The following is a 26,678-nucleotide window of genomic DNA, read 5'->3' as shown; positions in this document are numbered from 1 at the left end:
GCCTGGAGAATGTCTCTGTTCAGGACCTTATCAATTCTCACCTGGAGTATAGCTTTCGGGGCAACGGACTTAACCTCTAGACTCCCCCTGCTTCAATCCTGCCTCCACAGATGCCAGAAATCTCTCAAGCAATTCTGATCACAGCAACTTTACAATCCTTCATCTATAGGATAACTCCCCAAATCCTTAGAATGACATATTAAGCCCCATATGACCTGGCCCCTGTTATGTCTCCAGTTTCATTTCCTATTATACTCTTAAATATATCTTTTGTTCTAGCCACACTGATCTGCAGCTCTCAAAATAACCCTATACTTTCTCATACATATTTTTCCCACTTTTGTAATGTAATTTCCTCCTCCTTCAACTACCTATCTTCTATTGTTCTTTAAACATCCGGCTAATGCATTTACACTTGACTGATCTCTTAAAACAAAAACACCTTGTAGTTGATTTTCTTTTTCATCTCCCTAGTTAGACTGTCAATTCCCTGAAGGCAGGGACTGCATCTATCATTTCTGAATTCCAGTGTCCAGCATAGGGCTTTTGCATAGCAGATGCTCCAGGAATGTTAATGGTGAGAAGACTGGAAATGGAGTAGGTGGCCTTGATAAACATTTATCATGGAACCAGAAAATTGGAGGGCCAAGGGTAGGGCACGGCTTGCCTCTCTGTGTTGTCACATGGAAACTCCACGAAAGGAACTGATGCTTTCAAAACTCCCAGTCTCTCTGGTCAAAAACCATGACTTCAGATGCCATCTCATACAGCCATTTTTTTTTTTTTTTAAAGATTTTATTTATTTTTTTGACAGACAAAGATCACAAGTAGGCAGAGAGGCAGGCAGAGAGAGAGGGGAGGGAGCAGGCTCCCTGTGGAGCAAAGAGCCCTATGCAGGGCTCTATCCCAGAACCCTGGGATCATGACCTGAGCCGAAGGCAGAGGCTTTAACCCACTGAGCCACCCAGGCGCCCCATCATCTCATGCAGCTTTATGTAGAACACGGGTTAACGAGTCCAGCACCTAAGATTCCAAATGGGGAAACCGCTTTTGTTTCTACAGGTTCTACTACTCTTGCTTAGGAGGGTCCTTGGGTTATAGAATTACTGCCATTGACTTTTCTTGAGTGGAATTAAAAAAGAAAACAGAGGGACGCCTGGGTGGCTCAGTTGGTTAAGCAGCTGCCTTCGGCTCAGGTCATGATCCCAGCATCCTGGGATGGAGTCCCACATCAGGCTCCTTGCTCGGCAGGGAGCCTGCTTCTACCTCTGCCTCTGCCTGCCTCTCTGTCTGCCTGTGCTCGCTCTCTCTCCCTCTTTCTCTGACAAATAAATAAAGAAAATCTTTAAAAAAAAAAAAAAAAGAAAGAAAGAAAACAGATACGCTAGTGGTTTTCATTAGGAAAAAAATGGTTCACAGATTGCATCCTTCATTAGCCTTCTTCACCCAGACAAATGTTTCTCATTCCATGACAATGGATTATAAAGCAAAGTGAAGTATGAATTCCAGATTGGTAGTGCCCAGATGCAGAATGAGAGGTAGAAAGAACAGGATAATACACTAAAGAACTGTTTGGTGTTTGCCACAGGAGAGCAGAAAGGACATGCAAAGAATGACTATCAATAATGAATGGTCTGGAAATCTAAGAGGCTGAGGGGAGGCTGTTAACCCGAGAGGTCTGTGAAAGCAGAGATCCTTTATCACTCACTTGTTTACCAAATGTTCTCTGATTAGCCTGTAGAACTGGTTATAAAACAAAACAAGTTGGCTAATTGTTCCCTTTATTTATATTAATGGCTGGGGTGACAAACGTTATGAAAAATCTCTACATTTTCAGTTGAGATATAAATCCTGAAGGAGTAACAATCCAGATTAAATGGGAAAAATGCTACGGATCTTGCTTTATAGATGCAGGCCCAATCCTATTATCATAAATACCAAGCAATTCAATGAAAATCTGTCTAATTAAAAGATTCCCAGGGTTCAGCTGATGACCTACTTACTTCAAGAATGTAAAAGCAAGAGCTAGAGGTGTTTAATGTATTTATAGTTCAGAATTATTATTTTTTCAATTGTTGGAAAATTACATCAAAAGGAAGTTTTGTTTTTGTTTTTTAAAGATTTTATGTACTTGACAGACAGAGATCACAAGTAGGCAGAGAGGCAGGCAGAGAGAGAGGGGGAAGCAGGCTCCCTACTGAGCAGAGAGCCTGATGTGGGGCTCGATCCCAGGACCCTGAGATCATGACCTGAGCTGAAGGCAGAGGCTTAACCCACTGAGCCACCCGGGCAGCCCAAAAGGAAGTTTTTCTACTAACTGTGTGAACCCAGCACCTCACATAGTTGTTTCAGAGTGTTAGAACAGAGGCTAAGCCTTCAAATTCTCATACATAAATCATTGGTGTGGTTTGCATTAGAAATTTGAGTGAATTGGGGCACCTGGGTAGCTCAGTCGGTTAAATGTCCGCCTTCCGCTTAGGTCATGATCCCAGAATGCTGGGACTGAGCTCCACATCAGACTCCCTGCTCAGCCAGGAGTCTGCTTCTCCTTCTCCCTCTGCCTCTCCCCTGAGCTTGTGCTCTCTCTCTCTCGCACCCTTTCTCAAATAAATAAATAAAATCTTTTTTAAAAAATAAAAAGACTATTCTCAATGGTATGCTCTTAATATTGCTGTTTTGGTCTCTGTTGACCCTGAACAGTGAAATTATTTTTTTTTTAAACAAGTCTTTGGGCTTTCACACTAGTTCGACATCTCTTTTGTCTCTAAAATTTGTGGAGCTCCCTGAATAACAGATCTACTTATCTCTGATTTTTTTACTCAGGGAAAACAGAACAACTTCCAGACTGACTCAGATATCTTTTCTTTTCTTTTTTTCAATATTTTATTTATTAGAGAGACAAAGAGGGAGAGCACAAGCAGGGGAGGGAGACAAAGGGAGAGGGAGAAGCAGGCCTCCACAAGGGCCTCAATCCCAGGACACAAGTCATTTTAGAGCGCGGTGGGGATACTAAAAGAATGGATGATGGATATTTTTGTTATGGAAAGAGAGGGGTGTATTTTTAAAAACCATGTTTAACTGTAATTTTGTGTTCAGAGAATGAAAAATATTATTTTCGAAATACAAATTAGAGGAAGTAAAATCTTAGCTGGTAAGACACATACTATCTTCCATATGCAAGTGACTTTCATTAGGGAGAATACTAGTTCTTTAATCTCTAGGCCAGCATTACATTTTTTTCTTAAAGATTTTATTTATTTATTTGACAGAGACACAGTGAGAGAAGGAACACAAGCAGAGGGGTGCGAGAGGGAGAAGCAGACTTCCTGCTGAGCAGGGAGCCTGATGCGGGGCTCCATCCCAGGATGCTGGGATCATGACCTGAGCCGAAGGCAGACACTTAATCGACTGAGCCACCTAGGTGCCCCCATTATTACATTTTTATACTATTAAAAAGGGTCCTAGTTTGCCAAGTACAGAAACACAGAATTATGTCATGTTAAAGTATCAGAAGCTGATGAGAGTTGAAAAGTAAAGGTATGATGAGAGAGTTTCAGTTTTCTAGTACTGAGAAATCATCCTGTTGTTTGTTTTCTCGAGTTAAAATTCATACCTGTTTGAGTTACAGTTTACAGTTTGCCCAAGCTGCTGCTCGAACATCTGGCTAAGAGCATGGGGTCCAAAACATGCTCCCCTGAGTATAGCCATTATTTAAAAATTCCCTTTGAGAGCATGTTCCGTATATGAAAGCATTTAATATTTAGCCTGTTTAGCAATAGTAAAAAAAAAAAAATAAATATTTATATGCTGGCTCAAAATTTTAATCATTTGTTTCGAAAAAAGTTGGTTTCTTTGTGCAACTTTTAGCAGAAAACCGAAGGTTCACAAATTTGCATGGGGAGAACAAGAGGTGTTCTGATCTTAACTCTGAAGATGCACACAGACATGTCCTTGCATCCTTACTCAAGTATTTCTGCGTCTAAGAGAAATATGAAGACCTGTAGCCCACACGGTCTCAGGCTCTATGGGATCCGTGTTTCCATATGCTCTGACTAGGTTTCAAGAATCAGGCGTGGGAAAATCAGTAGAGCCTGTCAATTCCCTCCGTTGGTCTACAGATATCGCCTTCCTCCTTCCTGCAATTTCAGTTTCCTGGGTCCTCATTATGCCTGAATTTTGGATTCCCACAGCTATCCACGCTTTTAACTGTCCTCTTTGACTCTAGAATGTCCTTAACCTTCCAATGTACTTGGTATGAAACCAGTGTTGTGGATAAATATGGGTTTTGAGGCCAGAGAGGCCACGCTCTGCTGCTTACTAGCTGAGTGATGTGGGGAAGCCACTTCTCTTCCATGTATCTCAGTCTCCTCACATGTAAAATGGTGAGAGCAACACTCACATTTCAGGGTGGCTAGGGGTGTAATGATGGTGTAGCAGCACCCAGTGAAGTAACTGGGCATCAGAACGCAAATGAGCGCAACATGGCCACCACAACACTAGTCATTAAAGAGCACCACATACAGAGTGAGAGGCGCGATGGTCACAGCATTCAAAACCAGTTAGCACCCTAGTTAGTTAGGCCGTGAGAGTAAACTAGGGGACTCTTAGGAGATAAATCCTAGTTTTGTAACCCATTCAGCCTCCAAATTAGTCTTGCATATCCTTCACGCTCTCAGACAGTAAAGACACAAGCAATGTAATAGAACATGAATGATATACAAAAATCAACAGTCTCCAGAGTAGAGCCCAAGGCTGTGTGGACCTAGAAGCTGGTCACAGTAAGTAGATGCTATTATGGGAATCCACAGCCACTGACCACTAACACTGGGACGCGGTCTCTTATTAAGGCCATCCATGTGCTGGTTTCCTGTAAATCCAAATTTTCAAATTCCGTCCCATGGTGACCTCTGTCTAAAAAGTCAGGGAATGGGGGTGGGGGGGATGATGGAAAGAGGCTGGAAATGGTGGATGACAGCTGTGAGGACTAAGACAAGAAGAAAGTAGTACTTAACTGTGAAGAAGAAATGGGTTCAAAGAGAAAAGGAAAAGGCACGTGTGTCACCAAACAGATTTTACTGAGTGCTCTGGGAACTGTGGTTACAGCAGTGAACAAATGTTAACGATGGGTTCTTTACACCAGACGTACTGCCAAGTTTGGTAAGCGGGACAGGAACAAAGGGACACACTACTGAAGTAAAAGTGCTCCATTTTGTGGACCTCAGTTGGAGGCCACCAAAAAGTACCCAACAGCTGTTGAGGGGAAAGCATTCTTTGGCTGCTGTTGCTTCTTTTTAAATAACTGTATGTTTATAGTCCCTTTTATTTTTAATTAATATTAATTGAGAGAAAGAGAGAGGGAGGATGTATGTGTGTGCAGGGGGCAGGGCACAGGGAGAAGGAGAGAGAACCCCAAGTAGGTTCCATGCTCAGTACGGAGCCCAACGCAAGGCTCTATCCCACGACACTGAGACCATGACCTGAGCTGAAACCAAGAGTTGGACACTCAACCAGCTGAGCCCCAGTGGTGCCCCCACACTCTGTGGCTTCCTAGAAAGGAAAGGCAGCAGCCTATGGAACTCTCCCGGAACTCAACAGGGGTGACATATACCCTGGAGCCTCCCACTCCTCTCACAGAAAGAAGTCATGAATGAAAGAGCTTTATAACAATCATTTTGGTATTCCAATAACTAAACATCTCAAGCTGATGTCCTAGACCAACATGTCACACACCAAATGCCACTCCATGGTAATTTATCCCATGAGAAAGACACTGAAAATGAATATAAAATAACTCAGAAATACAACAGTCAATTCTGGTTTCTCGCAGATATTTCCCCCACAGCTCCCCAAATAAGGAAGCTGTATCATGCTTGTTATTCTGTATATGCAGTAAGAGAACAATCTTGTTCCCTAGAAGGAACTGCTACCTTGCCTACTACCTAATATGCCCATCGGGCTTCTCATCGCTTGCTATTGGTAACAGTCCTCGCTTTTGTCAGTTTCCTACGGAGGCAGACACTAAATCAGACGCAAATTGCTTCCACAGAAATATGCACTTGAGAAAAAACTCAAGTGGATCTGCCTAGGACATTACAGTCACCTCCCCACAGCTGGTTGTCAATAGCTAGGAGTTCTTTCTTTGCCTTTATAAGCAGGAAATCTCCTGATGGTGACTGAGGAGTAAGAAAGACTCCAAGTGTCCATAATTCCTTGCTCTGTTTTGTTTTTTCTCTCTATCACTCAACGGACACATAAAACAGGCAAGGGCATATTCCCTCTCACATTCACGAGGAACTTGCACATAACTGAAGTTTAATGTATATAGTTTCATGACCATTTGGGGCTTTTTCTCTAGAAGTGTAGTATTGACCCACAAAAAAAGAGGAAAGGGAGCAACTAAAAATAGCCACAGAAATTAAGAAATGCGTGTAAGATACAGTGACAAGGACTCTAAAATCTGTCAGACAGCTTACCAACTGATGGTTGAAAGCTAAAAGACAGAAACTGTAGTCTGACATAGTTAAATCTGCTTTTACTTAAGACTACAGTAAGTATTGTGAACCATAACCTCCTGCAGAAAAGCATACACGGTCTTTACTTGCAAATTTTCTTTTTTTCCTCTACCGATTCCCATATGCTCTGAAATGCCTTTGCTCAAAACTTAACTCCCCAAGTTACACACACATTCTCCACCTTTGACACAACTAGGAACATATGTAAATAAAATGCTGCTTACTCGGAGCGTCTTGGCAGTCGGGGAGGGAGAGGCTGGGGGAGAATCAGACTGAGATTTCCTATTCCGAGTGAATTCTTTACTTCGGGTATATAAAGAGGACATGGTTCCTCAGGATGGAGACAGATACTCAACCGCTGGATTCTTCACGCAACGCTGGGAAACTGGCCCTGCAGGTTACCCTCCCAGAATCTCTCCTTTTGACTTGATGCAAGAAGACTTTGGATAGAACTAAATAAAGGATAAAAGCCACCCTGTAAATTATAGTCTTGCGCTCTGAACCAGTCCACAGTTAAACAGAGTCTGAGAGGCGTGTTCCATCAATATTTTCAGTCCAGCTTCAACCACAAGTGCTCGGGACTGGTAGCTGACGATGGAGGGTACTGCGCTGAGCCACACCTTTTCTGCCTAGATCGAGTCCTTGATTCTCCCAAAAGGACACTTCTTGGTGAGACTTGCTCCCCAATAAAACCTGACTCTAGTTTCCCGATGACACCGGATTAAATCCCAGAGGAAAGATGACCTTGGATCCTGCCGGAGGCGAGCCTGGGACGAACTACCGTCACTTTATCCAGAGGGAAGAAAGAGAAATCCTCTGGAAATCATGCTGTCTTTCCTTAGCTTGACTCCACTGGGCTGGAAAGGGTTTAGAACTGCCGTGATAATTCAGATTAAACAACTTAAAAAAACAAACAAAAAAAACCCAAAACACAAATAAGGAACCAAGAGTTTATGAGAAGGAAGCAATCGGAGGAAGTCAAGTTTCCCGAAGTCCTCCCAGACGAAGCTGCTTTTACATATAAACACTCACAGTCATACACACGTCTTTTCCCCTCCCCTCTTCTATTTTCTGACATTCCAAATCCCTATTCGCTCAGCGAGGAATGCTGGAGAAGAGCCAAGGGCAAAGATTCACTTTCAACTCAGAATTCGGGTTGCCACTTGCAAGAGGAAAAGAAAGCCTGCCAGCTTCTAGGAATAAAGGGAAGCTCTTTGGGGACATGCTCAGGGGCGAACCCCACCAAACCTTCTGGTACCACTGTTTCAGTAAGAGTGAGCCGCCGTTTCAACGCTGATTTCTCCGAACAGTGAGTTAAATATGAGAATGGGGATTTTTCAACTTCTGGATCTCTTCAGTAACAAAGCCCTGACAGACACATCAGTCAGAGCACCTTCAGGCCCTTTATGTTTCACTTTAATGACATATCATTCTGGCTGCACAAGGGAGCCCAGCAAACTGAAACTCTGGCCCACTGCAAAGGAAGCTCTCTGTACAGTTGAGACTTTAATGCCTGAGTCTCTGAGTATACAGCTTACCAGAGTTTTCCAAAATGCCGCAATCAGGGAAGAACAAGACAGGAAAGGGGCTCAGGTAAGGGGAAAGAAAGGGTCAGAAATGAAGAGAGAAAGCAGAGACAGAGCAGAAATGCAAGACTACAGGACTGAGTTACCCACAGGCACAACCAAGAGTTAAAAAGAAAGGGAATTTATTTTCTTAGTGTTGAAGGTTCTTGGATTTGGCCTTGAAACATCTCAAATTTAATCTTTTGCACTCTGTTGTCATCACTACCCTATCCAACATTTCTAGGCCAAATGCTTTCTAAGCCAGTGGATTTAGCCCCAAAGTGACAACTCACTTCTCTCTGGGCTCTTGGAAACTCTATCCTGCCCTTCCTTTTCCTACATGAAATTTATACTTTTTCCTTCAAATCTTCCCAGCATGCCACTCTTTTCCCCTCTAATTATCTCGACATTTTCCTTATTCTTATGACAAATTTTGTGAAATTAAATGAAAGGAAGTGATCAGCTACTTGGGGGTTGGTCTGAGGAATACAGGTTGACAAGGGTTTATTAGAAGAGGTCTTAATTCATTCCCAATCTAAAAAAACTTAAGAAGACTAATTAATTTTACCACAAACCAGAACTATACTGTGTCTGAAAGGCCAATTATCTTGGGAATTCAGATTTATGAATCTTACATTTTAGATCCTACTTATACAATTAATCTCATCTGATAAGAGTGAGTTTTTCTCTATTTCATCTCTTCACTTAGAAAAGAAATATTGATGTAAACCTAAATAGTAACAGTCCCATAACAAGCATGATTGTCTAGGGAAAGATTAGGAGGGATACTTTTTCACTCGGAAGAATGAAAGTCATCAAGTTACATTATTCCTCAAAGACATGGCAAGGGGCGCCTGGCTGGCTCAGTGGGTTAAAGCCTCTGACCTCGGCTCAGGTCATTATCCCAGGGTCCTGGGATCGAGCCCCACACCAGGCTTGGGCTCTCTGCTCAGCAGGATGCCTGCTTCCCTTCTTCTCTCTCTGCCTGCTTCTCTGCCTACTTGTTGTTGTTGTTTTTTTTAAAAGATTTTATTTATTTGACACAGAGAGAGATCACAAGTAGGCAGAGAGGCAGGCAGAGAGAGAGAGAGAGAGAGAGAAGCAGGCTCCCTGCCGAGCAGAGAGCCCGATGCGGGGCTTGATCCCAGGACCCTGGGATCATGACCTGAGCTGAAGGCAGAGGCTTTAACCCACCGAGCCACCCAAGTGCCTCTCTCTGCCTACTAGTGATCTCCGTCTGTCAAATAAATAAATAAAATCTTAAAAAAAAAAAAAAAAAAGAAATGGCAAGAACAAGTCTGATCAGTCAGTGTCTTTCTTTTTTTTTTTTTTTTAAGATTTTTTATTTATTCATTTGACAGAGAAAGATCACAAGTAAGCAGAGAGGCAGGCAGAGAGAGAGGAAGGGAAGCAGGCTCCCTGCTGAGCAGAGAGCCTGATGCGGGACTCGATCCCAGGACCCTGAGATCATGACCTGAGCCGAAGGCAGCGGCTCAACCCACTGAGCCACCCAGGCACCCCCTGATCAGTCAGTTTCTGACCTGTTTCTGTAAGGTTTATACAGTGATTTCATTACTCCTTGGCAACTAAACAGGAAATGTAAAAGCCTATTACTCCCAACTATTATTCCTGTCTCTCTTTCTTTCTTTTATCAGCTTCTAGGCAGTGGTAAACTCTTTTATATTTTAAAGTGTTTTGGGGTACCTGGGTGGCTCAGTTGGTTCGGCGTCTGACTTCAGCATGGGTCATGATCCCAGAGTTCTGGGATCAATCCCCGAAAAGGGATCCCTGTTCAGTGGAAAGCCTGCTTCTCCCTTTCCTGCAGCCCCTTCCCCCCACTCATGCTCTCTTGTCCACTCTCTGTCTCTCAAATAAAAACATAAAATCTTAGGGGAAAAAAGTGTTTTAACATACGTTATCTCACCTGATCTTCTCAACATCAAGAGGCAATAACCTGGTCTAGCTAGGGGACTGGCTTTATACAGGAGGGTTGAGCAAATAAACAAACATATTAAGGCTAATGGGTGCTAGGTTTCTCAATGTTGGCGAAGGCAGGTATAAATAAGAGAAAAGGGAAACCTAGGATAAACCTTGTGATACGCAGGATTGAAGGTATTGGTGTGAACAAGTGATTTGCAATATATACAGACATAAATAACGAAAGATGTAAGAATGTGGAGCACCTGAGTGGCTCAGTGAGTTAAGCCTCTGCCTTCGGCTCAGGTCATGATCTCAGGGTCCCTGGATCAAGCCCCACATCGAGCTCTCTGCTCAGCAGAGAACCTGCTTCCCTCCCTCTCTCTGCCTGCCTGTCTGCCTACCTGTGATCTCTCTCCCTCTGTCAAATAAATAAATAAAATCTTAAAAAAAATACGCAAGGATGTGTGTGTGCACATGTGTCTAAGTAAATGCATCTATATGTGTATTTCCTTCCTCTGTGCACTGAGACATGTGGGAAGACCGATGCTCTAGCAGCATTTTGCACATCTAGTGCCCAGATTGTTGTTTCTACATGCCATTCTCCATTAGGAAAGGGGCTCCCTGGAGAAATGACTAATTCCAGAGTTGGGGCAGGGATAGAAAATGAGCCTGGGTCTCTTGTGTCGGAAAGTAAGGAAGCATTTTACAATAATGGGAACATGACAAAAGGACACAGAGACCTGCTTAAAAAGCCAAACCTGGGGGCACCTGGGTGGCTCCGTCGTTAAGCATGTGCCTTCAGCTCAGGTTATGATCCCAGGATCCGGGGATCGAGCCCCACATTGGGCTCCTTCCTAGGCAGGAAGCCTGTTTCTCTCTCTCCTACTCTCCCTGCTTGTGTTCCTGCTCTCACTCTCTCTCTCTCAAGAAAATAAAAATCTTAAAAAAAAAAAGTCAAACCTGAAACAATCTGAGCATCAAAATAAATAATAATAGTGAGAAGTTACAACCCACTGAACAAAATAGGAACCCATGAGCACACATTAATATAAATAAATGAATGATAAAAAGAAATGAGGACAGAAAGTTCTTCCTTACAATAGAATGCCTACTAATAAATGGAGAAGAAGTAATGAAATTAGAAAAATGACCATTTTGCAAAATCAATCCAAGAAAGGAACATAGTGGATACCAAAGATAGATAGATAAATACAGGATGAGGAACTAGATTTTACACAATCTCACAGTATTGCCTTATAAAATATTTATTAATCACAAAGGAGGAAAAGGGAGCTTTACTGTGGAGAAACCTAGCAGATACTACCTTAATCAGGTGACCAAAGCTCAGCACTACCAGTAGTTGGACAAATTGTTAGAGCACAATGAGCAGAGCAAAGGATCACTTTTGCGACACTGTAAAAAAGGCATAAATTGGGTATACTTATGAGGAACCACTGGGCCCAAATTGAGGGACATACATGACAGGCCCATTATATTAAAAGATACCAAGGTTGGGGCGCCTGGGTGGCTCAGTCAGTTGAGTCTGCCTTCAGGGTCCTGGGATCACACCCCTGCGTTGTACTTCCCACTCAGCAGGAAGACTGCTTCTCCCTCTCCCTTTCCCCCTGCTTGTGTGCTTTCTCTTTCTGTCAAATAAATAAATAAAATCTTGAAAACAAAACAAAACCCCAAAACAACATCATGAAAGGCAAGGGAAGGATCAAACTAGAGAGACATGAGAATCAGGTCTAATGTGAGATCCTGTACTGGGTCCTTCTGCTACAAAGAACATCATTGGGACAAGTGGAGAAATTTGAATGTGGTCTCCGGGTAAAGAATATATAAGGGTTTTGGACTATTTTTTTTTTTTAAGATTTTATTTATTTGAGAGAGAGAGAGAGCGAACGAGAAAGCACGAGAGGGGGAGGAGCAGAGGGATAAGCAGACTCCAGGCTGAGCAGGGAGCCTGACACAGGGCTCCTTCCCAGGATCATGACTGAACTGAAGTCGGACGCTTAATCGACCAAGCCAGCCAGATGCCCCTGTACTATTCTTTATTTATTTATTTTAGTTTTTAAAGGATTTTATTTATTTATTTGACCGAGAGATCACAAGTAGGCAGAGAGGCAGGCAGAGAGAGAGGGGGAAGCAGGCTCCCTGCCAAGCAGAGCGCCCAATGCGGGGCTTGATCCCAGGACCCCAAGATTACGACCTGAGCCAAAGGCAGAGGCTCAACCCACTGAGCCACCCTGGCACCCCGCCCCTGTATTATTCTTAAAATATTTCCCTAAGTTTGAAATTGTTTCAAAATAACAAGTTAAAAAACACCCACCCAGTTCTTTCCTATTATGAGGGTGGGAAATGGGTCAAATGAGTTAACTTCTTTTAACTCCAGAGAACTTTCAAAACATAGTCTCTCATTACAGATATAATTAAGATTTTGCATTCACCAAAGAACTGGATTTGTTAATGGCAGTAAGCAATCACTTGGGCTAAAGCACAATGAACTAGGTGACCATGAATCAACTTAGTGGTCCACAAACCAGATCAATAAAAAGTGAAACAGAGGGGTGCCTGGGTGGCTCCGTGGGCGAAGGCCTCTGCCTTTGGCTTGGGTTGTGATCCTAGGGTTCTCGGATTGAGTCCCACATCAGGCTCTCTGCTCAGCAGGGAGCCTGCTTCCCTTCCTCTCTCTCTGCCTGCCTCTCTGCCTACTTGTGACCTCTGCCTGTCAAATAAATAAACAAAATCTTAAAAAAAAGTGAAACAGAATAGCAAATTCCAGAGTATATTACACATGGAGTAAGGGTATGCTTTCATGGAACCATTGTTTCTGTTAGACAGAATACATCTATATGTATTGGGTCACAGTGTAAAATGGATTTCTTACTGTGGGTCATGGTCAAAAAGTCTGAAAGCAAAGAACAAAGAGCCAGTACAAAGAGCCAGTACAAGTCCTTCACTGGGGAGAAGCCAAAGAGTAGTTTCTACTCTGGCATGATAGGACTCTCATTGTTGAGTTATCAAACTGGCAAAAGATATGTGTTTCGAACTCAATTTGACCCAATATTATATTGCTTGATCAGTAAAATCTGAAAATGCTGCAAGAAGTCACTACTTTTAAATAAAATTTTCTTTTTTGGTGGGATTTGGTGGACAAACACCAGAGAATGATTTTATTATGGCTGATAAATTTCCCAGAAACATCTCTAGTGTCAGACTCAGAGTTTCACCTTACAAACACTAAGACTACCCAAATGCACCCTGCAAATCCTCTGAGTGGTCTAAGGCACGAATGGAGATTCCTTGAATGTCACTGAAGGGCTTTAACTAGAGGAACCAGTACACCCCTGATTATCATCTCAAACAGGTATGCTTGGAATTCCAATTCTTTTTTTTTTTCCTAGTTGAAGAACACGGATCCCCCTTTTCCCCAGTAAACTGATAATTCAAGATCAACAGTGTTCATTACCATATGAACAGGGAGACTGTAGTTAGAATTTGTAAGCATATTACATTTTGGGTATTAAACATGGTATTATTAAGTTCACAGAAAAAAAACATTTTAGATACTCTGCTTGCTGTATTTGTTCTTCCACACTGACTAGGAGCCTGTAGAAGGGGTCCTGATGCTTACCCAGGATAGATTTAAAAAAAAAATAGATAGATAAAAAAATATATATATATATATTTTTATATATAAAATATATATTTTTTATATTTAAAATATAAAAATTTTTTATAAAAATATTATATTATATATTATATTATAAAATATTTTAAAAATATTTTATATATAAAAATATTTATATATTTTTATATATAAAAATATTTATATATTTATATATATAATATATATATATATTTATATATATATTTTATATATATATATTTTTTAAAGATTTTATTTATTTATTTGACAGAGAGAGAGAGAGATCACAAGCAGGCGGTGAGTCAGGCAGAGAGAGAGAGAGAGAGAAGCAGGCTCCCGCCAAGCAAAGAGCCCGATGCGGGGCTCGATCCCAGGACACTGAGATCATGACCTGAGCCGAAGGCAGCGGCTTAATCCACTGAGCCACCCAGGTGCCCCAAAAATATATATATTTTTAAAAAACTTAATCTGGTAAAGATTTGAATAGGGCAAGGACTAAGAGTATATAAGGACAGAGAGAATGTGAAGACACAGGTGAAACAATAGCCAGCTAGAAAGAACATAATTTGCTCTTTGGTTCAGAGCCAAACTAGTTTTCTAAAATTCCTGAGGGCACAGTAGACAAATGTAAATGGATGTGAATTGGAAGGGCGTGGATACACCTGCAGAATTATGTTCAACTATGAACTGTTTAAAGTAAACCTCATAATTCTTTTTTTTTTTAAGATTTTATTTATTTATTTGATAGAGATCACAAGTAGGTAGGGTAGCAGGCAGAGAGAGAGGAGGAAGCAGGCTCCCTGCTGAGCAGAGAGCCTATTCTGGACTCGATCCAGGACCCTGGGATCACGACCTGAGCTGAAGGCAGAGGCTTTAACCCACCGAGCCACCCAGAAGCCCCTAAACTTCATAATTCTATTAGATTGTAAAACCCACAGAGGCTTTATTTTATCATTGTCTAGGTCACAGAAAAACTAATCTCTTAGAACTAGTCACTTTTATTTATTTTTTTTAAAAAGATTTTATTTATTTATTTGAGAGAGAGAGACAGTGAGAGAGAGCACGAGCGAGGAGAAGGTCAGAGAGTGAAGCAGACTCCCCATGGAGCTGGGAGCCTGATGCGGGACTCGATCCCAGGACTCCAGGATCACGCCCTGAGCCGAAGGCAGTCGTCCAACCAACTGAGCCACCCAGGCGAACTAGTCACTTTTTAAAATGGAAATGATCTCAGAGTGGTTTCACAATCTCAAATGGTCCCTATCTATACCTTCCAAACTCTTTTGTTAAAAAAAGGAAATACAGTAACAGAATTAAGTTCTGAAGTGCTTCTGGCAAAGGGGATAAGAAAAGACATATTAGCACTTGTGAATGTCAGATTTGAGCCTGAACTAGGAGATGTTTAAGTCAATAAATAAATGTTGTCTGACTATAGTCAGAAATATCAGGCCTAGATTTTACTGATGAGGTCCCACACCTGAAACTCAATCATCTAGAACTTTAATCTCTAAAATTCTATTTTTCATAGTGTCAAAAGAATCCTTTCCCATCACCCATTTCATCAGATGTAGCACAAGTAGGGGGCGCCCAGGTGGCTTAGTCAGTTAAGTGTCTGCCTTTGGCTCAAGTAATAATCCCAGGGTCCTGGGATTGAGCCCCGTGGCAGGCTCCCTGCTCTGCCCCTCCCCCTGCTTGTGATCTCTTCCTCTCTCTCAAATAAATAAAATCTTAAAAAAAAAAAAAAGCATAGGAAAGTTCCTCTTGGAAGGTAAGCCTGGCTTCCAAACCACAAGGTCTTCAAAGCTTAAAGGACATTGTTAAATTGGCAGACATTACCTAGTCTTTCAAAAAAAATTTTATGCTGCTTTCGGCAAATCAATTTTTTTTTGGTAGCTTAGTTTATAAACTTCTAAGTAGCCACAATATACAGTATTTCATTTATTTATTTTTTTAAAAAAAGATTTTATTTATTGAACAGAGAGAGAGAGAGAGATCACAAGTAGACAGAGAGGCAGGCAGAGAGAGAGAGGGAAGCAGGCTCCCCACAGAGCAGAGTGCCCAATGCGGGGCTCAATCCCAGGACCCTGAGATCATGACCTGAGTTGAAGGCAGAGGCTTTAACCCACTGAGCCACCCAGGTGCCCATTATACAGTATTTTAGTTTAGATTTAGGGAAGAAGGTAATGAGTCAAATATTAACAATTAAGAACTATAAATAGTTTAAGATCCCTGTTCCTCCTTTTGGAACTAAGAGTTTAAAACAGAGCAATCATTTTCAGCCTCATTTATGAATATAAGGGCCAAAGAAAATATTTTATTTATTTACTTACTTATTTTTTAACGATTTTATTTATTTATTTGTCAGAGAGGGAGAGAGAGAGGGCACAAGCAGGGGGATCGGCAGGCAGAGGGAGAAGCAGGCTCCCCACTGAGCAGGGAGCCGGATGCAGGACTCCATCCCAATCATGACCTGAGCAGAACATAGACACTTAACCGATTTAGCTACCCTGGTGTCCTGAAAAAAAAATTGTTTTAAAGATTTTATTTATTCATTTGACAGAGAGAGAGATCACAAGTAGGCAGAGAGGCAGGCAGAGAGAGAGAGAGGAGGAAACAGGCTCCCTGCCAAGCAGAGAGCCTGATGCGGGACCTGATCCCAGGACCCCGAGACCATGACCTGAGCCGAAGGCAGAGGCTCAACCCACTGAGCCACCCAGGTGCCCCTGAAAACATTTTTATTTTTTATTTTTTTAAAAGATTTTTATTTTATTTATTTGACAGAGAGAGATCACAAGTAGGCAGAGAGGCAGGCAGAGAGAGAGAGAGGAGGAAGCAGGCTCCCTGCTGAGCAGAGAGCCCAATGCGGGACTCCATCCCAGGACCCTGAGATCATGACCTGAGCCGAAGACAGTGGCTTAACCCACTGAGCCACCCAGGCGCCCCAAATTTTTATTTTTAATCATCAACTGATACTTTTCTTCCACCAATCTATCTAATACTATTAAGTACTTACTCCATGCAAGGTATTATTCGGGTTATATAAAGTTCTTAAAGACACGACTGTTGTCTTCAAAGAGATTATAGGAAATCTCAAAATTTACATAATGGCAAAGTGAGGGCCCATACTGCTAAATTAATAATTAGCACCACAATGAGATATCACCTCACACCAGTCAGAATAGCTATTATAGAAAAAGCAAGAAATAACAAGTATTGGGGCACCTGGGTGGCTCAGTGGGTTAAAGCCTCTGCCTTCAGCTCAGGTCATGGTCCTGGTCAGGGTCCTGGGATCGAGCCCCACATCAGGCTCTCTGCTCAGTGGGGAGCCTGCTTCCTCCTCTCTGCCTGCCTCTCTGCCTACTTGTGATCTCTATCAAGTCAAATAAATAAATAAAATCTTAAAAAAAAAAAAAAAAGAACAAGTGTTGGTGAGAACGTGAAGAAACAGGAACCTTCATGCCTGTTGGTGGGAATGTAAACTAGTACAGCTACTATGGAAAACACTATAGAGGTTTCTCAAAAACCTAAAAATAAAAATACTATATGCCATAAAAAAGAATGAACTCGTCATTTGTTATAACATGGATGGACCTAGAGGGTATTTTGCTTAGTGAAATAAGTCAGACATAGAAAGACAAATACTGTACGATTTCACTTACATGTGGAATTTAAAAAACACAACAACAAAAAACAGAACAGATTTATAAATACGAGAACAAAATGACAGTTGCCAGAAGAGAGGGGGTTGGGGGGTAGCCAAAACTGGTGAAAGGGATTAAGAGGTACGAACTTCCAGTTATGAAATAAACAAGTCACTGAGATGAAAAGTACAGCATCAGGCGTGTAGTCAGTAATACTGTAATAACTTTGTATGGTGACAGATGGTGACTATTCACTGTGGCATGGCCTGATGTATTGTCAAATTGCTATGCTGTACACCCGAAACTAATATAACACTGTAGGTGAACTATACTTCAATTAAAAAAAAAAAAAAAAGAAAGAAAGAATTGTAAAGGGCACCTGGGTGGCTCAGTGGGTTGAGAGACTGACTCTTGGTTTTGGCAGAGGTCAGGAACTCAGGATCCTGAGATCGAGCCCTGCATCAGGCTCTGCACTCAGAAGAGTTTGTTTCTCTCTCTCTCTTTTTTTGTCTCTTCTTCTCCCTCTGCCCCTCCCCTGATCTGGCACTCTCAAAATAAATAAATCTTTAGAAAAAAAACAACAACTGTAAACATAAAAAACAAAAGTCAAAAAACCCAGTCAAGCCCTACTCTTCCGTATGATCTCGGTGTAATATCTAACTTCGCACTAAACAAATAAGCTGTTTCGGAAGGCGACCCTCACGAGCACGCAGCCATGTCAGAAGCCCAGTGAGAGTGAGAGCCATGCATTTACTCCTCCATTATTTTTTTGTTGTGTTGAGTGAGAGCTATGCACTTACTTCTCCACTGTTGTTCTGACTACTGGGCATCTGGAGGGGCCACAAGCATTACTGGGGGGAAAAGGGATATATGAGAAGTTCTGAAGGGAACAGGAAGTTCTTTGTCACATAACTCCTTTGTCCTTCCATTTTCCCATCTTAATCCTCATTTTTAATTTATGTGATATGAAGATCTTCCCCCTTCTTTGAGGATGGGGAAGATCAATGATGGTAACTCATGTTTCATGATTCTTTCTGCGGAATGCTCTTGAGTGAGGCAGACATATTAGGGATTTTACTGTGAAATGACTCTCTTACCCTCAACTTCTCCTTTGAAACGAATCACTGCAGAGTGAAGAGTCAGTCGGCCTTCATTACAATATAAGGAAATAAAGAGCAGAAGGAAGTCATGAAATTCTTTCCATTTAATAAAGCGCTTTTGACATGTGTTCTTTATGAAAAAGCAATAAAAGCTAAAAATCAGACCAACAAAACACAACCACTAAAAGGCTTGTGTATAGTCTGGTGGGTTGCAGAGGGAAGGAGCAGAAGATAATGCCATTTTGAGGTACAAGGTAGGAACACAGAAGCAAAGTGAGATAAGACCTACAAGTTGTTTAGCATGGAGTTCACCAGTTTTTGTTAGTCTACAGCACATTTCCCATGTTGCTCTCATACACTTAAACAATGTCCCAGTGTTATAAAAGTTTAAATCCCAGAAACTCACTTAAGTGTAAGGGATTATTACAGATCCTTTAAGAAACCTGTCCCAGAATTAGTTTGTAGGTTTTGTGTTTTGCAATTAATTTTAAAGTGAGTAACAGAAAAAGACAAAGAGGAGTGAGAAGCTACCTCCTTTTTCATGTGAATTAACTTATGTAGTTTTTCCTCTATTCACACTTTCTTTGTAGGCCGTATCTGACAGCAACAGCAGTTAAGTAAAGTTAGGTGGGGCAACTCAGAACAGGAGTGGAGGTTTTTTCCAAGGGTTGTGGTGGGAGTGGGGGCAATTCTCCCTTAGGGGCACGTGCAAACATGTGGGGACACTGGCTCTCACAGTGACTGCCGAGTGCTAGCAGCTTTAGCAGGCCAGGGTCAGGGATGCTCAATGTGCCCTGCTCTGCTCCAGACAGAGCCACACGAGGAAGGAGTAACTACTCTATCAAAATGCTCACAATACCCTGATCAGTCAAAACGTTTCAACTGATCAGAAGCACTAACAGAGCAAATTAAATCTTTTTTGATTAGCTTAAAAGTAGCCCAAAGGGTGCTCTCTGGTTATACGGCTGGTTAAACACTAAGTACTTAAAACAGTGTAACTTATTTAAACCTTTTGTTAAAACTATAAATACTCAGTAAAGAATTGTTTTACTTTTTTATTAATATTTTTTATTTTTTGAGAGAGAGAGAGAGAGAGCGAGCATGCACACTGGGTGGGGTGGGAGGCGGGTAGGGAATAGGGAGAGGGAGAGAGAGTCTAAAGCAGGCTCCATGCCCAGTGCAGAGCCCAATTTGGGGCTCAATTCCATGACCCTAAGACCATGACCTGAGCCACAAAGAGCCAGTCACTTAATCGACTAGGCCATCCAGGGCCCCAAGAGTTGTTTTAAAAAGTTATCTTAATACAGTTACTTAAAAAAGTCAAGGAAAGGGGTTGCCTGGGTGGCTCAGTCAGTTAAGTGTCTGCCTTCAGCTCAGGTCATGATCCCAGGATCCTGGGATAGAGCCCCCACATCTGGCTCCCTGCTCAGCAGGGATTCTGCTTTTCCCTCTCCCTCTGCCTTTCCCCCTACTCATGTGTGTGCTCTCTCAAATAAATGGATAAAATTAAAAAAAATCAAGGAAAATGATGCTGAATACTACCACATTTTTTATAATACCCTAATATACTTAATTATACTTTAGAGTAGTCTTTAAAATAAATTTGTTTGGTGCATAAAGATATGTTTGATATTTATGTTGTGCTTATAATCTGTATATCAGGCAAATTGTACTACCATCTGGTGGCAACATGCTTTAAACTAAGCCTCAGTATTTGGCAATAATGAGTTTCTTGACAATGTAAACTACAACTTAAAAACAAATTATAAACACAAAGGTTCAGAAATTCTACCTTAAGTTCAAGTTTTTTAACTGTCATCAGCCTGATTTATTATTTTTTGTAATATTTTGGTAACTTTCTTTACAGCCTATCAATTTGGCTGAATCCTCCATCAGGTGGTAAGAAAAGGAACAATATTTCCCATCATTAGTAATGGCAGAGTTTTAAGGAAAAAGGTCATTACAAAGAAAAGCAATCTATGTGTGGTTCATGTAGAAATTTTAAATCTTTCATAACTGTGAATTTATAGTTGGTCGAGATATAAAATCTGCTCCACTCATCTAGGTTTACTAAGACTACTACTCCGTAGCATTAAAAATGTAGTTAGAAACTCAACACTTGGGACGCCTGGGTGGCTCAGTGGGTTAAGCCTCTGCCTTCCGCCGGCCCAGGTCATGATCTCAAGGTCCTGGGATGGAGCTCCACATTGGGCTCTCTGCTCAGCAGGGTGCCTGCTTCTCCCTCTTTCTCTGCCTGCTGCTCTACCTGCTTGTGATCTCTCTCTCTGTCAAATAAATAAAATCTTAAAAAAAAAAAAAAAAAAAAAGAAAAACTCAACCCTTAATTTTCTTATGCTAGTACAGATCCTGGAAAAGCCACCAAGGAAGCTTCCTAGTCTACAACGAACTGGCACGCACCTTTCTGCTTTGCAGGTACTGCTGACATACACAGCGTCAATGGGTGTCCATATGCTTTATGAGCTGTCTGTGTGCCATGTATATATGCTCTATGTTCATGCTCTCTGCTAAAAATACTTCAAAATAGTTGGAAATGGAAGATGCCACTGCACTGCTATAGGTTTAGTTTCTAATGCCCTCATTTCTCTTACACTCAAATTATTTTCTTCTGTGCCAAGTGAATCCTCTCCATATCCAATTTTTCCTTTTTCTGCCTTTCTCATTTCCACTGGACCTATGTTTGCCCCTTCACCAGGGATCTGCCAGAGGAAGTTTAAGCTTTGGTTCTGGCTAAAAAGTACAGCTATAACTCTGAAGAGGACATAAAAGTTTCTCCCGACATCTAAGGTACAAGAGATTAAAAAAAAAAAAAAAAGCCATTCATTAGAGAGAAAAAGTTGAAAGATAAAACACTTCATAGGGAGAGTACTATTTTTTGTTCAAATTATTTTTGCCCATGGCAGGTAAAGAACAGTCTACGTACTGTTTAATAAGAAATCCATTTCAAACTCCCACACCATAACATCATTCAGAAACACGGCTCCTTTAGTCAGCCATGGTTGGGAGGGGGGGACAATTCCCAGGGTACTCAAGTTAATGGTCCTGTCAACTCCATCATTCCCACATCGCAATACCAATGTAATTCCACATAAACACAATTATGTGGAGGCAAACACTGCTGTAGAGTATAAATATACTGCTACGTATGCACTTCTCCGAGAAACACAATGTATAACGCTCATGAAGCATGGCAATGTTTGTAGCAGAGAGGACCAAAGTGGGGATCAAATTAATTAGATTCCTGGAGTGTGTTGCTTAGCATGCAATTCCAGAAAGAACTAAGCTCCATGATGACTGACTGATTGACTGGCATATATAGAACCAAATATTGCTTTGAGCACAAAGGGCATATAAGAACTAATATTTGAGTGTGCTGGGCACTGTTCTAATCAGTTTGTGAGATGCTGCATGTAATGTTACTATCTGGGCTAGTCAATTTGGGTGCTGATAACAATGCACTACTGGAGTTAAGGTCATAGTCTCTATACAGTTAGTTAACACATATTTAAACAAACAAACAAACCAAAAAATAAAATTACCTTTTCCATAACAGACTACTGGCGACCTAGCTATCTTACAAATGTATACCGCTGGTCCGAATACAAACTGAGAGTACACAATACCTATCATTAAAACTGGAATCAAAACTCTAAGAGCAAAGCAAATCTGTTTTTAAAAAATATTTTATTTATTTATTTGAGAGAGAGAGAGGAAAGAGAGAGAGAGAGCAAAAGGGGGTAGGGGCAGAGGCAGAGACTCTCCAGACTCTGTGTGGAGCACAGAGCCTGACACAGGGCTCGACCTCAAGACCCTGAGACTTCGACCTGAGCCAAAACCAAGAGTCAGATGTGCAACCGACTGCACAAGCAGGCGCCCGGAAAGCGAATCTATTTTTAACCAACCAGAAGGATGATCACGAAGTCTGATGGTCCAACCAGAGAAACCTGTACCACCTAGATTTAGTCAAATGTCTTTTTTGGTTACATTTTAAATATTCTGAGTACAGCAGATACACAATGTTACAACAGTTTCAGGCGTGTAACAGTGATTTGACAAGTTTATACTTTATGCTATGTTCCCCACAAGTGTAGCCACCATCTGTCCTCATACATCACTATTACAATTTCATAGAGTCTATCCTTTATGCTGTGCCTTTTATTCCCATGGCATAGTCCATTCGTAACTGAGAGCCTTATCTTCTAACCCTTTCCCTTCTGGCAACCGTCAGTTTGTTCTTGGTATTTATGGATCTGATTCTGGCTTTTTATTTTTTATTCATTTGGTTTTTTGTTTTGTTTTTTTAGATTCTACGAGTGAGTGAAACCACATGGTATTTGTCTTTCATCTCAGTCTGACTTATTTCACTTAGCATAATAGCCTCTAGGTCCAATTCATGTTATTTCCAATGGCAGAAGCTCATCTTTTCTTATGGCTGCATAATATTCCATGGCACGTGTGTGTGTGTGTGTGTGTGTGTGTGTGTATACACACACAAATACACACACTCACATCTTCCTCATCTGTTCATCTATTGATGGGCACTTAGGCTGCTTCCATACCTTGGCTGTTGTAAATAATGCTGCAATAAACATGGGATGCATATATCTTTTCTAATGAGTTTTTTTTGTTTTTTGTTTTGTTTTTTTTTTGTAAATACCCCAATAGCAGAATTACTGAATCATATGGTATTTCTATTTTTAATTTTTTGAGGAACTTCCACATTTTTCCAAAGGGGATGTACCAACTAACATCCTCATCAATAGTGTGTAAGGGTTCCCTTTCTCTCTATATCCTTGTGAACAATTGCTATTTCTTGTGTTTCACATTTTAGCCACTCTAACAGGTATAAGGGGGTATCTCATTATGGTTTTGATTTGCATTTCCCTGATGATTAGTAATGCTGAACATCTTTTCCTGTGTCTGTTGGCCATCTTTGGAAAAATGTCTATTCTGGTCCTCTGACCATCTTTTACTCTGATTTGTGTGTGTGTGTATGTATGTTGAGTTGTATAAGTTCTTTAAATATTTTGGAGATTTTGGATATATCACATTTGCAAACATCACCCACTCAGTGCGTTGTCCTTTTGTTTTGTTGATGATTTCCTTTGCTGTGCAAAAAGCTTTTTATTTTGATGTAGTCCAAATTGATTAATTTTAGTTTTGTTTACCTTGCTTTAGGAGACGTATCTAGACATATCATTATGGCCAAGTCAGAGAAATTACTGCCTGTGTTCACTTCTACAATTTTTATGGTTTTAGATCTCACATTTAGGTTTTTAATCCATTCTAATTAGTCAAATATCCATATTGTTCCAGTCCTTAGTCCTCTTTTTTTTCTTTAAAGTGTTTATTTATTTATTTGTCAGAGAGAGAGAGCGAGAGAGCGCACAAGCAAGCGGGTGGGCAGTAGGCAGAGGGAGAGCAAGGAGCCCGATGCAGAACTCAATCTCAGGACCCTGGGATCATGACCTGAGCAGAAGGCAGATGCTCAACCAACTAAGCCACCTAGGCATCCCTTTAGTCCCCTTTCCATCATGTCATATGGTCTGATGGCTTTAAATACCATCTGCCCTCTATACACTCCAAAGATGCAACAGCTCTGTCATTTTCCCAGCTGGATATCGAATAGGTATCTTAAACTTAACATATCTTAAAACTGTATTCCTGATTTTCCTCCCCAACCTTCAACACCTGCAGACTTTCCCATGTCAATTGACAGCAACTCTATCTTTTTCAATTCCTCAGGCCAATAGACCTTGGAGTCATCGAAGACCCCTCTTTCCCTTACATCCCACAGATCCAGAATATATCAACCCTCGACACCTCTACCACTGCCACATGATCCAAGTTCCCATCATTTTTCTTGCCTGGATTACCATAATAGTCCCTCAGCTTCTACTCTTGTTTCAAGTCTAATCTCAATGCAGCAGCTAGAATTCTTTTAAAACTTAAGTCAGATCATGTCACTTCTCTACTCAAAATCCTGCAAAGGCTCTTCATTTTATTCAGAGGAAAAACAAAGGTTTACAACATCCTCTACCTACATGATCTGATTCTCTTTCTTACAATTCTCCTCTATAATTTCTTGTATGTGCCAGAACTTGCCCACCCATGGCCTTTGCTCTAGCTGTTTCCCCTGCCGGGAACACTCTTTCTCCAGGTATCTTCATGTTAACTCTCTCACCTTCAAATCTTTGTTCAAATCTTAGTCTGTCGACAAGGTTTACTCAGGCAGCCTACCTGGTACTATAACCTGTCCTCTTTCCACCAATCCTCCTTATTCCAACTCTTTTTATTTCAAACGGCAACTGTCACTGTCTAACATGCTATATACTTCATTATGTTTATTGCTCACTGTCTGCCTCCTCCTCCCTGATGGAATGTTAAGCTTCACGAGGCCAGGAACTGTCTTGCTGACTCATGTATTCCAAGTGCCTACAGCAATGTATGGCAAATATCAGGCACTCAAATATTTGATGAACGAGTGAGTGATGTTGATTTTAAATTTAGTGTGATCTTCACGGTACACACATTCCATGTGTGCTTTATATCTACTGGATCAAGAGGGTTAATTATGTTGTTCAAATCTTTTATGTCCTTAAGTACTTCTGTCTATTTGACATTAGTTTCTGATAGAGGTGTGTTAAAATCTGCAATGCTGAATGTCAATATACTATTTCCTGGCAACTCTGTCAGCTTTTTATAAATTTTGAAACTGTATTTTAGTGTCTACAGTCCATTATTTTATATCTTGTTTGTGGACTGTTCCTTTTTTTTTTTTTAACAAGTAAGAAATATCTTCCTATAATTTGATACTTTTTGCTTGAAATTATCTTTTTTGGGGGGCTCCTTTTTAAAAAAAATATAAATTCAGTTAATTAACATACAGTGTAGTATTAGTTTCAGAGGTAGAGTTCAGTGATTCATTAGTTATGTATAACACCCAGTGCTCATTCCATCATGTGCCCTCCTTAACGCCCATCACCCAGTTACCCCATCCACAGCCCCCTCCCCTCCAGCAACCCTGTTTGTTTCCTATAGTTGAGCCTCTTATGGTTTGTCTCCCTGTTTTCATCTTATTTTTCCCAGGTTTGTTTCTTTTAGGAACCAGAATCATGCTGTATGTATTGTTCTTTGAAGTGCTTGTTGATGTTCTCAGCCTAGCACACTCCTTTTACCCATTATATATTCCACAGAATTAGTGTCACTATTCGGGATGCTTCATTCTCCTGTTCTAATTAAGCCCAGTTTTGTGCACAGACTTGAGCACAGGGTTGGAATCTGGGGGGCAGAGTGTCAGTTTGAGCCGCTGGCAATCTGAGGTGAAGGTGTGTTGACTTGGCATTGAGCGGGAGGCAGGTGGCAGGAAATTATCTTTTGATGGATATTAATGTTGTCATATCAGTTTTTTTCTTCGTGGGTATCTGCATATATTTTTCCCCATTTTTTTTTACCTCCTTCAGTATCATTTTGAAGACAGCAGAAAGTAAGTAGAATAATCTGAGTGCCGCTCTGGCTTTGTAGATTAATTTATGTTCATTATGATTGCTTACGTATTTTATTTTATATTTCCTATCTACTATGTTTTCCCTTTGCTTCTTTTTATCTCCTTTCCTGCCTTCTACTGAATCGAGTAAATATATTTTTTAAATTACCTATTTTTTCAGGGGCACCTGACTGGCTCAATAGGAAGAACATGTGACTCCTGATCTCAGGTTCATGAGTTCGAGCCCCATGTTGGGTATAGAGATTATTTAAATAAGTAAGTAAACTTCAAAAATTTTTTAAAAAATTACCAATTACCATGACTTAGGAATTGTATCTTCTATTTCTATATTCCTCTTTAGTGGTTATTCCTACATTCAACAAAGTTATTTAAATGTATTTTTTCAGTTTATAAACTTAATCAGTATCCTCTCTACTTAAAATAAGGACCTCACCATGCTTTTATATATTTAACGCATTGTTGTTGCTAGAATTTTAGATCCAGTTTTTTACACATAAAAGAAAAAAAATTGGCTTTATCACCGTATTTTAATATCTCTGCTTCTAGTATTCCACTGTTTTCTTGCATGTACTTCTCTTTTTGCTTTTTTCCTTTGGTTCTTTCACTAGCAAGAGTTTGGGGGTTGAGAAGTTAGCCCCTGTGTATCTGCAAATGCTTTTGTTTCACTCTTGTACACACAAAGCACTGCACAGAACTGTAGGTTTATAATTGTCTTTCCACAGTACTTTGAGGATATTGTCTACTGCAGCCAGAGCCTAATGCCGAT

The 26,678-nt window shown here is 40.8% G+C and overlaps 1 protein-coding gene across 10 annotated transcripts in view; it reads right to left on the bottom strand.

The window, feature by feature from the left end:
* PPP1R12B (protein phosphatase 1 regulatory subunit 12B) overlaps nucleotides 1-26,678 on the bottom strand; it is a 223,306-nt gene that overhangs the window by 39,382 nt on the left and 157,246 nt on the right. The window contains exon 1 of one of the 10 annotated variants that reach the window (XM_044267618.1): nucleotides 6,737-7,524. The exons of the other annotated variants lie outside the window; for them this stretch is intronic. Within the exon in view, the coding sequence (XP_044123553.1) occupies nucleotides 6,737-6,838 (102 nt within the window). The 5' untranslated portion in view covers nucleotides 6,839-7,524. Of the gene's footprint in view, nucleotides 1-6,736; nucleotides 7,525-26,678 lie in introns of those variants that run through there. 10 annotated transcript variants of the gene reach the window in all.

The sequence above is a fragment of the Neovison vison genome, chromosome 10 (assembly GCF_020171115.1).
Source record: "Neovison vison isolate M4711 chromosome 10, ASM_NN_V1, whole genome shotgun sequence".
Lineage (NCBI taxonomy): Eukaryota > Metazoa > Chordata > Mammalia > Carnivora > Mustelidae > Neogale > Neogale vison.
The sequence above is the reverse complement of the archived record's forward strand: the minus strand, read 5'-3'. Positions and strand labels throughout refer to the sequence as shown.